The sequence below is a fragment of the Leptinotarsa decemlineata genome, unplaced genomic scaffold, assembly GCF_025532065.1.
Source record: "Leptinotarsa decemlineata unplaced genomic scaffold, Ldec_3_MD MMD2_tig00026294_RagTag_RagTag, whole genome shotgun sequence".
Taxonomy (NCBI): Eukaryota; Metazoa; Arthropoda; class Insecta; order Coleoptera; family Chrysomelidae; genus Leptinotarsa; species Leptinotarsa decemlineata.
In genome coordinates this window covers 5,347,748-5,361,029 of record NW_027412674.1, presented here as the reverse complement: position 1 = coordinate 5,361,029, position 13,282 = coordinate 5,347,748, and the positions used below count along the sequence as shown (strand labels likewise).

The following is a 13,282-nucleotide window of genomic DNA, read 5'->3' as shown; positions in this document are numbered from 1 at the left end:
TGATTTGGTGGAAATATTCCATGAGCGAACCCCATCATTTCTGCTATAGAATTTGGATGTGTCAGATCAATTTCATATTTGGATCGCATTTCACATTTGAATGTATTATTATTGGCGTGTAGATAGAAAATATCATCTGCAACGACATCATTTGGTTTTTTATCATGAAACAATCTGAACATGATATGTTTCTGTATGACGGAATTGATCTCTTCTATTTCGTAAGCACCACATGGAATTTCAATTGTCAACTTTTGGGGTATCGATGAGTTGTCATTACTGATTCTAAAACTAACTAAGTTATTAGCTTCAGTTATATTATTGATTGTATTGCATCCATAGAATCCCAAAAGTCCTAATCCATAACGACTGTTCCTATCCAATTCAATTGGTGGGAAAAAATCCGCACTCAAGACACTTGTCCCGACAGCTTGTAGCTCGAACTTTCGTGACATGACTGATGAATATTTTGAAACACATTTCAATTTATTATTGTACACAGCAACAGCACATTTGAGACAATTTACACTTTTTGGAAGGTGTTGTATTGTAATAAGTATCATTTTTATTGATACCAATATTCACATCCTCTATATTACAAATACAACACATAGATTTTCGAGGTATAGGACCATCATTAACATCCGAATCTGAATTTTGATCGTGGTGGTGCTCATAACAATATCTATGTTTCATTATATCGATGTCATCTTGCAGATGCTTAGGCAACTTTTCCCAAACATATGCAATCTCATGTGCAACACATGCAAGTATCACTTCCTTAGGCATATTTGCAAGCATCACTTTATCCATTTTTTTCAAGGTACCATATTTTGAAAACATTCTAAGTGAAAACCCCATTCCCTTGATAGCCTCCCGATCCAGTTTTGGTGTTGAATCCATTTTTATTTGGAAAATTATTTAGAGAGAAACTGCAAGCACAAGTGACCACAGAGAACTGTATTAAATTTCTGTTGTCGATCATAGTTATATTTGATTTTTACATTCGAACATTTTCGAAAGAATCGAGTCAATTCCAATGGTGGGGGTAGATCTCCAAAACTATCGAAATATGTGACTTCTTTCCCACATTTTTTATATGCCACCCAATGTGTTCCTGGTCCGCTTATTCCATCTAAATTAACAATAGCTGTCTCGTTTTGTTTTGGACCTGAAGATGGTAATCTATCACGCATAAAAACACCACGAAAATGTGGAATTTTCATTTTTTGTGCATAATAACTGAGATCGAGATCAGTAAGAGGCCTCTGAGGTAGGGGTTCAATTAGTTTTTTGTTTTGTTTGTGGCTTTGTATGGTTTTAAATATAGTCCTAAACCTTTACGGTATGGTTTGAGATATATTCCACTTCCGCGTTTGCCTAATGCTACAGCCTCCATGACATCTCACCTGTTATGAATGAAAGTGGTGAAGATGTTTTGATGAAACATTTGAATAATGTAAAATCTAGAAATCCAGCATATGATGGAACATTTGGCGTACGTATGGATCCAATTACACAAAAGCTGAAAATGGGAAGTCTAGTGGTACATTTCAAAGATGGAAACATTTCATTTTGGGATGCTGATAAAGTGAAAAAATATGAATCGCAGGTAGTCCAGAATTATATATGATCTTTTTGAAGAATCCACAAGATGTTGATAATGAAGAAACTCGTCAAGTATATTCCAAAATAACGAATGCTCCATATAAACAATATCATCTGAAGAATGGTTTTAAAAATACAAATTCTAAAAAATTTCGTGAAGTTATCAAACCACTATTAGACTCACGACAATATCCAATAAGAAGTAGAAGTAAAATTGGTGGAGCACTCAAACGAGTGAAAATGGAGAAAACATATAATTCTAAACCTGCGAATTATGTGTACTGGAATTCACCGAAAGAGTTAGTTGCTCGCCTACGACTATTGGTAGCTTCAAAGTCAGCTGGACATACCGGACATGATAATGAAATAATTTCAATAATTGAAGAATTACGTGAAGAAGGTATAATATATTAATATATATCCACAAGTAATGATCACTGTCACATCATCATTCAATGCAGTAACATCATCACTTTTTATCTCTTCAATCATATTGAAATAGAATGACTAATGAAGTAAGTGATATCAAACGACAAGTTGTTAATGAATTACATAGACCTGCAAGACGTAATTTTCGTAGAAGAATAACTACCATCAAAGGTTTTGCAGATCTATGGCAAATAGATCTAGCTGAACTACAACCTTATGCAAAAAGTAATGAAGGATACAGATATACACTTGTAGTAATTGATTGTTACTCAAAATATCTATGGACTGTGCCAGTTAAAGATAAAACAGGTAGTACAATAACTAATGCAATGAAATATGTACTGAAGAAAGCCAAATTTTCCCCTAAACATATACAAAGCGATCAAGGGAAAGAATTTTTTAATAGAAGCTTCTCATCTCTCATGCGAGAATATAATATCAATCATTATTCAACATTTAGCACAAAGAAGGCAGCTATAGCAGAAAGAGTGATTCGTACAATAAAGGCATGGCTCTACAAGGAATTTTCGATGAGAGGTCACCACAAATGGCTTGATATTCTTCCAATTATAACTAGTAGATATAATAATAAAGTTCATCGTACAATAGGTATGGCACCCATCAATGTTGATTCAACAACAAAATTGAAATTCAAGGGTATCAATGGAATTGGAGGAAGACAAAGTAAACCCAAATTCCAATTGAATGATATTGTACGTATAAGTAAATATAAAAATATTTTTGAAAAGTCTTACACTGCGAATTTTACCACGGAGCTATTCAAGATTGTTAAAATTAATAAAACCATCCCAACGACTTATAATCTTGAAGATATGAATGAACAGCCGATTAGAGGATGTTTTTACGAAGAAGAGTTATTACGAACCGAGAATCCTGACGTATATCTGATTGAGAAGGTGTTGAAGAGAAGAAAAAATAAAGTATATGTAAAGTGGTTAGGTCTTCCTAGCGAACAAAATTCTTGGATTGATGAATCAAATATGGTTTAAATGTATCTAATAGTGACTTTTATGAATAAAGTAATATTAAAGTTCATTATTGTTTTCATTTCAATTATAAGTATGTGAATTGAAAAATATTGCAGCGGTAAACATTGCCCCAGCCATTCGCAATGTTCTGTGTATACCAAACCAAATTAATTGTATACTCCATTCCCGCTTATATTTTTCAACTCACGATATTGAAAACACATTATCATTCCCAAAACTAATCGCCGTCACTTTGAAATGCAGTATCCAACTCTTTTTGCCAATTATCTCTCACTGATAATGCCGTCTCATAAAGCTTAGTCGACTCCTCAAGCTCAGCCTGAGCTTGCATTCTCGAACGTTGATGGAATTGCTTATCTTTACCAATTTTTGAACGGAGTTCATCAGCATCTTTAGACATTCTAGCCAATTCAACCTTCGCTAATGCAATCTTGGCATCTAATGCTTCAAGAGTTTTATTATCAGCATTAATAGCTCGCTCACTCTTTTCAAGTTCAGCAATAGTCATCTGTGCCTTTACAAGACGGCATTTTGCTTTCCTTTTCATTTTCCCAAACCGATGGAGGGGACTGAAAGAAGATAGCGGTTCAGCTTTCAAATCACTCTTCATTTCTTTAGGAGTACCTTTTGGCTTCCTCTTCGATCTGTCACTTTTCGTTGCGGGTTTTTTCTGTCGCACAACACTTTTGGATTCTTTCTTTTCTTTAAAGTCAGTGACAATCGATGAAGATGCCTTAGTAACCTTCCTCTTGATTGTTCTAGATTTCTTATCAACACCAAGAGGAAGGGTAGATGAAGAGTGTTTGAGTGATGATAATTGCGAAACGATCGGATTTTCAATAATAATTTGCTCATTTGGTTCTGGCACATCTGCAAAGTTAACGAAGTCGTTAATATCAAAATCATTTATCGAATCTTGACTCGATAAATGTAATACTGGAATATTTTCAAAATCAGTCTGATCGATATCAACAAGTGGTGAACCATCTTCAGCAATCAATAGCGGCATAGAGCTCATGATTATTAAGGTCTGAGGAATGATATGTGATAGCAATAGAATGTGGATAGGAAAGGTGATGATGTTACTGAGACCTCACCATTTATAGAAGAAAATAAACTAGCGCATGCGCTCTTTCATCAACTGGCACATGCGCTCTCTCACTAAACTATTCACGCATGTAACAATCTTCGTCATTTAAGAGGAAAACTTTGTGTTGCATGCATGTATTTTTAAATGTTAGAAAATAATACAAATAAATTCAATATATATATATATATATATATATATATATATATATATATATATATATATATATATATATATATTTATTAATAATAGAGGACAATAACGATAATAAAAAATATAAAATGAAAAATGTTAATATGTCTCTGTGGATGTGGAACGTTCTTTGACTCTATTCCTCAATAGTTGTTGCTCGTGCGTCAAACACCAACATTGAAAAAAATGGATTCTCCTATTGGGGTAGAGTTGACCAATCTTCTCACACAGATCCCAAGTAGTTCTACATGCATTGCATACATGATTCCAACAATTCATGGAATATGTATCACAACGCAAACAACGTTGCAGTGGAGCTGGAACGGCAGCACAGGTACCACAAATATTTCTACAGATACCTATATTGTTAAATATTATAGGTTCGGAACACTTCAGACACTTTAACTGTTGTTGACGATAATCCGATTTCGTTCGCTTCGGTGGATGAGAAGGAGGCGATAGTTGAATCCGCAACACGCAATCACTACACATACCAGTACATGGATTGATTGAATCCTTAGGTCTACTTATTTGACAAAAGTAGCACACAATAGCCCCTGCAATCATCATTGGGTAGACACACACTTTTGGTTTTTCATTCCACTCTTTTGGAAACGGCATTTTACTAATTCGATTAGAAATATTAAGAGATGACTTACATAAACTCTGAATGCTCTCTCCTATACCTACGATCTCTATTTATACAAATCAACATCATGTGAAAGTATAGTGGGATAACTTCTCCTACTCTTCCACCCTAAACGAGTCAAGTGGGAGTCGCATCACTACCTATATAAGTCGACTTGCAAATCTAGAGTTCATTCATTCACTCTGCAACTGTGAGAAAACGTTAAGATGAATACTCAAAAAATAGTTGCTGCATTAAACAGAATATCTGCTATTGATACAAATAATTGGATAGAAGAGACAGATGATGAGGATGTCAACATTCCGCTAGAGGAAGTGATACTTGAAGAAGGTGTTGGAGTTGAAGAAGGTGTTGGAGTCGATGAAGTGGAGATTGACCTTGAAGTCAACGAAGTTGAAATTGAGGCTGAGAGCGATGAAGATGAAGACATGGTCGTTGAGCTAGTCGTAGATGGTGAAGGTGAAGATGAAGGGGTTGTAGCAGACTCATCTGAAGGTGATAGCGCTTTGAGAATCGGTCACCGAATGCTCAACATCACCAACCTTAGAAGATCCTGCCGATTTATATTGCGTGATGAATGCGCATGTGCAGATCGAAACGATTGATGGCAGCATAAAAAAGTTATGTTGGTGCTGTTTCCGATTTTATTCAATAAGGAACAATAACGGTGGCTGGTATCAACACGTTAATATCCACGATACGGTCTCTATGATGGAGATGGGTCAATATTGGTGTGAGGCATGTGAAAGACCGCTTACGAATTTCACGAGAGTATCAGCTTGCGTAATATGCAATAATGTGAAACCTGTGGCAGAATAACCCTGGACCTATTGGTCAAAAAAAAACAACAGCCCTTTTCAGGGCTACATTATTCACACAAACAGTAGTTAGTTGTATTAGTATTCATAGATTATATGACAAATGAATACTTTGACTAATAAAAAGTCTAAGTTGGAAATTTGTTAGTCTTTGAATATCTATACATTATATGACAAATAAATTACTACTTTGACTGAAAAGTCGATATTTGGAATTTGATAGTCATTGAATATCTATGCATATGATGAGTACTACTTTAAATGAAAGTTGAAGTTGGCATTTTATCAATCATTGTATGCATATAATGATGAATACTTTTACATACATACATTTTGTTTGAGACTATAATGTTAACAATGGTATGAACCTGTTTCTGTTTGAAAGTATAATGATAGCTCTGAAAAGAGCTATTTTTTTTTATTGTTTCAGTCTTCAATTGTAGCCCTGAAAAGGGCTGTTTTTTTTATTAATCCATGCAATGGTATGGACTAACGCTCCTCATCATCATCAGAAACAATGATGATTGTATCATCATCTGTATCTGATGATATACTGATGATGTCATCCTCATAATCATCTGAATCATACGATATACTAATGGCATCATCATTAGCATAATTATCTAGCTCGTTATCCTCTAGATCGTCTAACTCATTGATATCCATCTCTAACTCTGCCTCTACTTCCTCTTGCATACCTTCTTCCATACGTGCCGGAAAATCATCAGGTAGATCATAGATACGTTGCAGCATTTGTGCAAAATTTGTACTGAAATGATCGAACGTTGAATCTATTCCATGTACCTGGATGGGGCCTGTACTCGTCATAGAATACTCTGGTACACTCATCGGTTCGGTGGTGGAATCAGCACTCGACATTGTGGAAGAATGATATAGAACTGGGATTGATGCTTTATTTATATTGGAAAAAAAAAGGAGGGGGTGAAGTGTAAATGTAGAACAATTCAGTGTTTGAAATTCGAAAGCAATAAGAATGACAATTTTCTTGAAATTCTAAGTGATTATTATCATGAGAAACTCTGAGTGATTATTATAAAAAAACTAATAAGGGAGAGGGAAAAAGACACTGCCCCAACCTCGCAGTGCCTCGTGTACACCAACCAAAAAGTGTGTACTCCGTGGAAGGAAAGGAAAGGAATAGAAAGGATGGGAGAAACGAGGAAACGATTACATATCATCGTCTGAATTCAGGACTTCATCAATCAGGATAGGGGATGGTGGAGGACTATCATCGGACTCATTGTCAGCGTCACCGTCATCATCGTCATCGCTGTCGTCGTCGTCTGTGTTTCCGGACTGTGTATCCCATTCGTAATCATTCCGCCAATCATAGGGATCTGGATAATCCCCATCAGACAGGTCCGCTTGATCGGTTCCAGTAACGTGAAGCACTTGTATCCAATCATCATAAATTATGTCATCATAATTCATCGAGTGAGGTGCCGTCGTGGAGGTAACGAAACCTTCATGGATAGAAGCCCAGTAAGGATGTTGATGCGCTGGGTCACTGTACGGCTCAGTAGTTGAATCAGGTTCCATGTTGAAGGTGGCTGATCAACTGAATATTCCAACAGATAATTCCTACTTTTATACTTTTGAAAGGGAGTGGGGGAGGAGTGGGGAGGAGAGGGGATTAAGTGGGAATGAATTTCAAAAATGACATGAGCTATATTTCATGAAAGAGAAAATTGAAAATACTATATGAATTATATGAAATATACTTATTGATTTCATTATGAAACATATTTTCTTCCCAAGAGATTATTTACAATAGATTAGAGAACACAAAAATTGATGTGAGGTATTTGCATAGAAGAACTTGTAATTGAAATAAAAAAAAGGAAATAATAAGACGAAGTGAAGAAAAATGCTCCAACCATCGCATTGTTCAATGTGTACCAAACCAAAACAATGTACACCCTTAATTTCACTTCTTTTTTTTTTATTTTATTTTTATTTCCTAAAATTACAAACATAAACTTAAAACTATCTTAATTAAATATTCCTAACTAACCTAAAACTAATCTTACTACACTTACACTTAATCTATGGGAAAGTTTTCATAAAAGTCACTAACTTTTTATAAGTCTCTATCGAAGAGGTATCTGCTTCACACTTTTTCTCCAGAGATGCATACTTCCGATCTAGTTCGGCTATTTCTTTTTCTACTTCCCTCCGTCGGTTAACAATTTCAGCCATTTCGCGCTTCCTTTTAACCAACGCGGCCTCACTAGCTCGAGAAGCATGTTCTGCTTCCTTACATCTCTGTAGAAAACTGGCCAACATTTCACTAACCTCTCCGATAGGCTGTCGCACTTGTGGCACTAACACTTCAGAATTCGTCACCGGTGTTGCCAGCATCGGCGAAAGCGGCACCACCGACGGAGTGAATACGATGGGAGCCTCCTCCGATGGGGACAATACAACTGGTGGCTCCTCCGGAGAAGGCGCCCTAGGTTGTTCCACTACTGCTGCGGGTGGTGTGGAGGGCCTTAAACTGTTTGGAGCGGTCGACCAACTACCTGCATAAGGATTAGTCCTATTGCAAGTAGCTCGGTACTTAGAAATAGGACCAACCTTCGCTGCAGGTCGTTGGCAAACCTTCTTCACAGGCCTGACTTCCTCCTCCTCCTCGAATAAGTCAGGGCTAGCAGATCTGCACCTAACTCGCGAACGCGAAGTGGTTGCCTGGTCACCCGGCACCGCTCCCGAAGATGCTGCCTCCTCCTGGTCAGCGGACACCGGCAGAATAGACGCCACAGCATTATTCACCTCCTGTGTATTGGTTGCCATTCTGAAAAAGAAGAAATAATACAAAGTTAGTTGATATAAAAAATAACATTCTTAATTTACTTACTCAAATATCAAGTTGGTCGTTGGAAGGTACTGCCTTGTTGTGGAGTGGACTGCTCTCGATGAGATGACTTCTCGAACTGAATGTTGTGGAGTGCTCTCCGGAGGGTATCGACTTCGATGCGTGAGTGGTGGGAAAATGGTGGGAGCGCACATGCGCGTTGAGGGTAGGGGTGTACATGCGCAAATGTTGGGAGTCGGGGGGGGCGGGGCTTCGGGGAGGGGCGGGGCGGGGCTTCGGAAAGGGGGCGGGGCTTCGAGAAGGGGCAAAAAACGCGCCCCGGATGCAAGTGGTGGATGTTGAGCGCCCCAGGCCGCGAAGCGATCGCTACATATACAATACATAATACAATAATCACAAATAATCACAAATAAGAATGTTCCGGTTTGAAGGAATAAGCAATAATACTTCGAATTATAATTCAATTATTCATCTCTACAGTCAACAAATTGATTAGTTGGTCTAAGGCGCTCTCTTGAGAAAAAGAATGAACGATTTCAGACACCCAACGAATGTTATCATTAGGATCATTTCGATAAAATTCTATATCGCTATGACCCCATGGAAGAGTTCGAGTGGTATTCGGAATGATGAATCTCTTGTGGTCATGATACGATAAAGCGACTTTATTTTTCAATTCAGTGTAAATATCATGCAATACGCTTCTGAACGAGTTCATCTTCCTGAATATCATACCTCCCCCTTCAATGATTTTTTCATAGTCTTCACATGTCAATTCATTCTTTATAACAGATCGTTTCACACCTTTGGCCTTCTTCAGTTCACCATCAACAGATTTCACGTAATACGCTTTAGCACCTGTACCGTAAAAGCTGATTATTGGATCATTTGGGAATTCATCTTTGAAATTACCCAGAACTGACTTTGTCACTGGAATATTGAATTGGTTTCCTATTTTATAATTAGATGTATCGAACTTATTTATATTATTTTTGATAAATTCATAGAAATTGTCTGTATTTACTTTGAGAATAAGGGAGTCGGTATCAGTGTAGAGTAAGGACGCATCTTCTCCAAACTGTTGTTTGATACATCCATAGAAAAAATCATACATAACTGTTTTAGATAATTCTAGAATGGAAAATCCTAAATATAGTGGTTTATCATAATGAACTTTTACTCTAGCCAATTGAATGGCAACAAAATTTTCTGTAAAAATAGAGCATTTTTTAAAATTTGGTCGCGATATGAGACAACTAGCACCTATAGTTCTTTTTATATTTTCCCAATGTGTAATGAGTCTAACATCAATTCTATTGTCTACGTTTTCCATTGTTTTTCCATAGACTGCATTATTCATTAGTTTGTAGAAATCTTTTTCAGATTTGTTATTAGACCTATTACGCATTTCAGTATTCAAATCTATATAAGGCTTCATCCAACATGATTGCTTAAACCTCAATACTCTATGTGTGTTCATCACTATCAAACCATGATTGACAGCTTGCTGTAAGTTTCTATAGTGAACAATATATTTTCTTTTGTCGTTTGAATTTGGAATTAATTTGGGAACTTTCGATTTTGCATATGGAGGTATCAAACGTTCAACTAAGAATATATAAATCGGAATGTTTATCATGAAGTTCTTGGGGATAATGTATATCCACTTCCAATACATATCCATAAGGACTATCAATATCCACATTCAGTATATCAAGATTGAGAATTTCATGAGGTGCTAACCATGAAAATTCACCTGTTGGTAATGGTTGCGACATGCTGTGACCATATAGATTTGTTGCATCCAAATATGAAATGAATGAAGATGGTTCATTTGGATTATAATCCGGTAAAAATGTATTGTTTGCTTTATGTTTCCTTTCACTACATTGACTTATTCCACCACGAATACCTTTTTGAAAGAAGTGAACCATATCAATATCAGTTAGTAATTCCAATTCAATATTAGTATATTCCAACATGGCATCCCACGATAATCCGGGTGCAGTGAAGTATTGTGCCGGATCCAATTTATATTTATCAACAGATATATTTCTAAAGTTTTCAAAAATGTCACATAATAGTAACACATCTGACTTTAAATATAAATCAGAGTATTCACCCAAATCCTGACATTCGAATAAATTCCAAACAAGTTGAGCTCTCCCATAATCATTATCTGATATATGTTCACAATTGAGTTTATCATAAAATTGATTTTTGGTTGGAAGTCTTGGATGATTCAGTTTTTCGATGTCATCAACAAAACTATAGGGAAATACACCTTTCTTTCTCATCAAATTGAAATTTTCAATTTGTGGGAAATGTTTGCGCATCTTGATACACTGATCAGATGTTAAATTTGCACCTAAATTCTCCAAAGAACTAGGCATGAATCTGAAACTATCAATGAATCTCATTTTCAAATAATTCTTCTTCACCCTACCATCTTTATCCGTATAGGAGTGTGTAAAGAGATGTTTTGTGAAAGATATATATTTCTCATTAGTTTGTGGGATGACATCCATTTTATCTTTGTTTTTATACAATTCCTTTATGAATAAATGACAATCATATCCACTGAGATTGTGAAAAATTATAGGAATGAAATTTGGCAATTTAAAATTCAAATTACAAGATGAATGAGCAGTAGGGGACCTTTTTTTTCCTGTGAGGTGACAATGATCCCTCACTTTGACTTCGCCATCATTAAATTGTTTGGAACAAATGCCACAATTTGTGGCAGAAGCAAACTGTTCCTCTTCCTCAGGAGTTTGTACATCCATAGGAATAGGAAACCTGAGATGATTTTCATAAATATTTTTCAAATCATCTTCGATTTTGCTAACGAATTTCTGGGCTGCATCCACACCCCTATACAAAACAAATTTTGATAAATCATCATTGTATGAACATTTAATCAAATAAGCAAATGAATAAGGCTCATGTTTGAATGTCTTGATCGAATACGAGTATTCAGGATGTGGTTTAGTGGTTTGAATCGGCTTCAGTACTGATTCAAAATCTGCATACACTACAAATGGTACCTTCATTTGTTTCTCAAAGTTTTCAAAAGTTAGTATATTTTCAGGTACCGTTTTCCCATATTTATTGACTTTGAAATTGGTTGATGGTGTTGTAGTACTCAAGTGATTACAATCATTTATCTTATGACGTAATAGTAATTGTTCATTAGAAAAATATAATAAACAGCCATCACAAAAATATTTCTTATGTTCATGAGCCGATAATTGGCTTGAAACTAATCTTGAAAGATCTTTGATCCAACAATAATGATTATTACCGAAATCATCTGTGATAAGTAACAAATTGACATGTCTTCTAAGTCTTCTCTGAGAGTAACGTAATGGTCCAATTATTTCATACATTATTTTACCCTTCTCGAATTTACTTTCTAAACCATACACATTAACTGAAATATCATTCTTGTCTTCAAATTTCACAATATCTTTCAACTTTACCGGAAAATTCATACCTGTTACATCTATGACTGTACTGAAATGTGGATACGATGAAACTTCTGATGTTCTATCGATTGCAGGATGTAGTGCTGAAGTGATAGCCCATGCAAAACAATGCTGATCTTCATTACGGACATTAACCACGGCCTTCCTACGCTCGATACATTCAGGCAGCTTCACATATGAACATCCACTGAGCGGGCTGTATTTATTAATGTTCAACTCCAGAAACATGATTTTTTCACAAGTCCAACCTTAAATACAGAACAATATTACTAATCCATCCAATTAAAACTTGGTAGAAATGTTTACCTGAATCACGTTCCTGGAATTCTGTAGTTTGAGCGATAATCCCATTTCGAAATCCATCAAATAAGGAATTCAAATCAGTAGATTGATCAACTGTTCTATTCTGTGAATTAAATGATTTGGTTTCCTTCAGGTCTTGTGTTTGTAGAATATAACTCCCAAATACTTCCATATTCACTTTGATGATTTTGTGAACCCTGATGGCCGATTCCAATAATTCTATAACTTTCTGCCTGATTTCATTAAAGAATAACATGTAATCGGTGGAAACAATGGAACTCTGCACCCTGTATGTCGCAATCCGACGTTTGAAGGCGCTCTTTATAATTTGAACACCATCACTGAATTGAACACATGTATTATTCTTATGTTGTAGAGTTCTATTGTGAGAATTCACTTGAGTCAATGGAATCATCACATTACAACAATTACATGTGTACATAGGTGTTGCAGCGTCATCTAATCTCACTCGTTTTACTGATGGACCTCCTTGGCAACTCTGGAGCTGATGACGACGAAGGTTGTCACTACGGGTAAAAGATTTACCACATTCACAAGAATACATTTTCTATGATATGTTCTCACTAACTCACTCGATGGAAACTGACATAACCAACACTCGCCCGCTTCTTAAATACCATAATCCACGTCGCCTGCGCATCACCGTAGAGAGTGAGGGTAGGTAAGGACACATCGATGCATCCACTAGAGATGCCTGACGTCACAGCCAAGCCCATCTCCCAATTTGATGCGATAACAGTTGCCGGCACAAGCAAGCAGTGGTCGTTGCGCTCTCGGAGAGGGCAGACGTTTGCACAGTCCTCGCCCGCCTGCGTGTCACCATCAATAGCGAGGGTAGGGT

At 36.4% G+C, this 13,282-nt stretch overlaps 1 protein-coding gene across 1 annotated transcript; it reads right to left on the bottom strand.

Annotated features, from left to right (window-relative positions):
• Nucleotides 1-7,679: 7,679 nt before the first annotated feature.
• LOC141484805 (uncharacterized) lies at nt 7,680-8,909 on the bottom strand. Its single transcript, XM_074180211.1, has 2 exons — nt 8,672-8,909; nt 7,680-8,608 (listed from the first exon to the last, which is right to left on the bottom strand). The coding sequence occupies exons 1-2, from the start codon at nt 8,821-8,823 to the stop codon at nt 7,861-7,863; spliced, it is 900 nt and encodes a 299-aa protein (XP_074036312.1). The 5' UTR covers nt 8,824-8,909; the 3' UTR covers nt 7,680-7,860.
• Between the last annotated feature and the right edge of the window lie 4,373 nt (nt 8,910-13,282).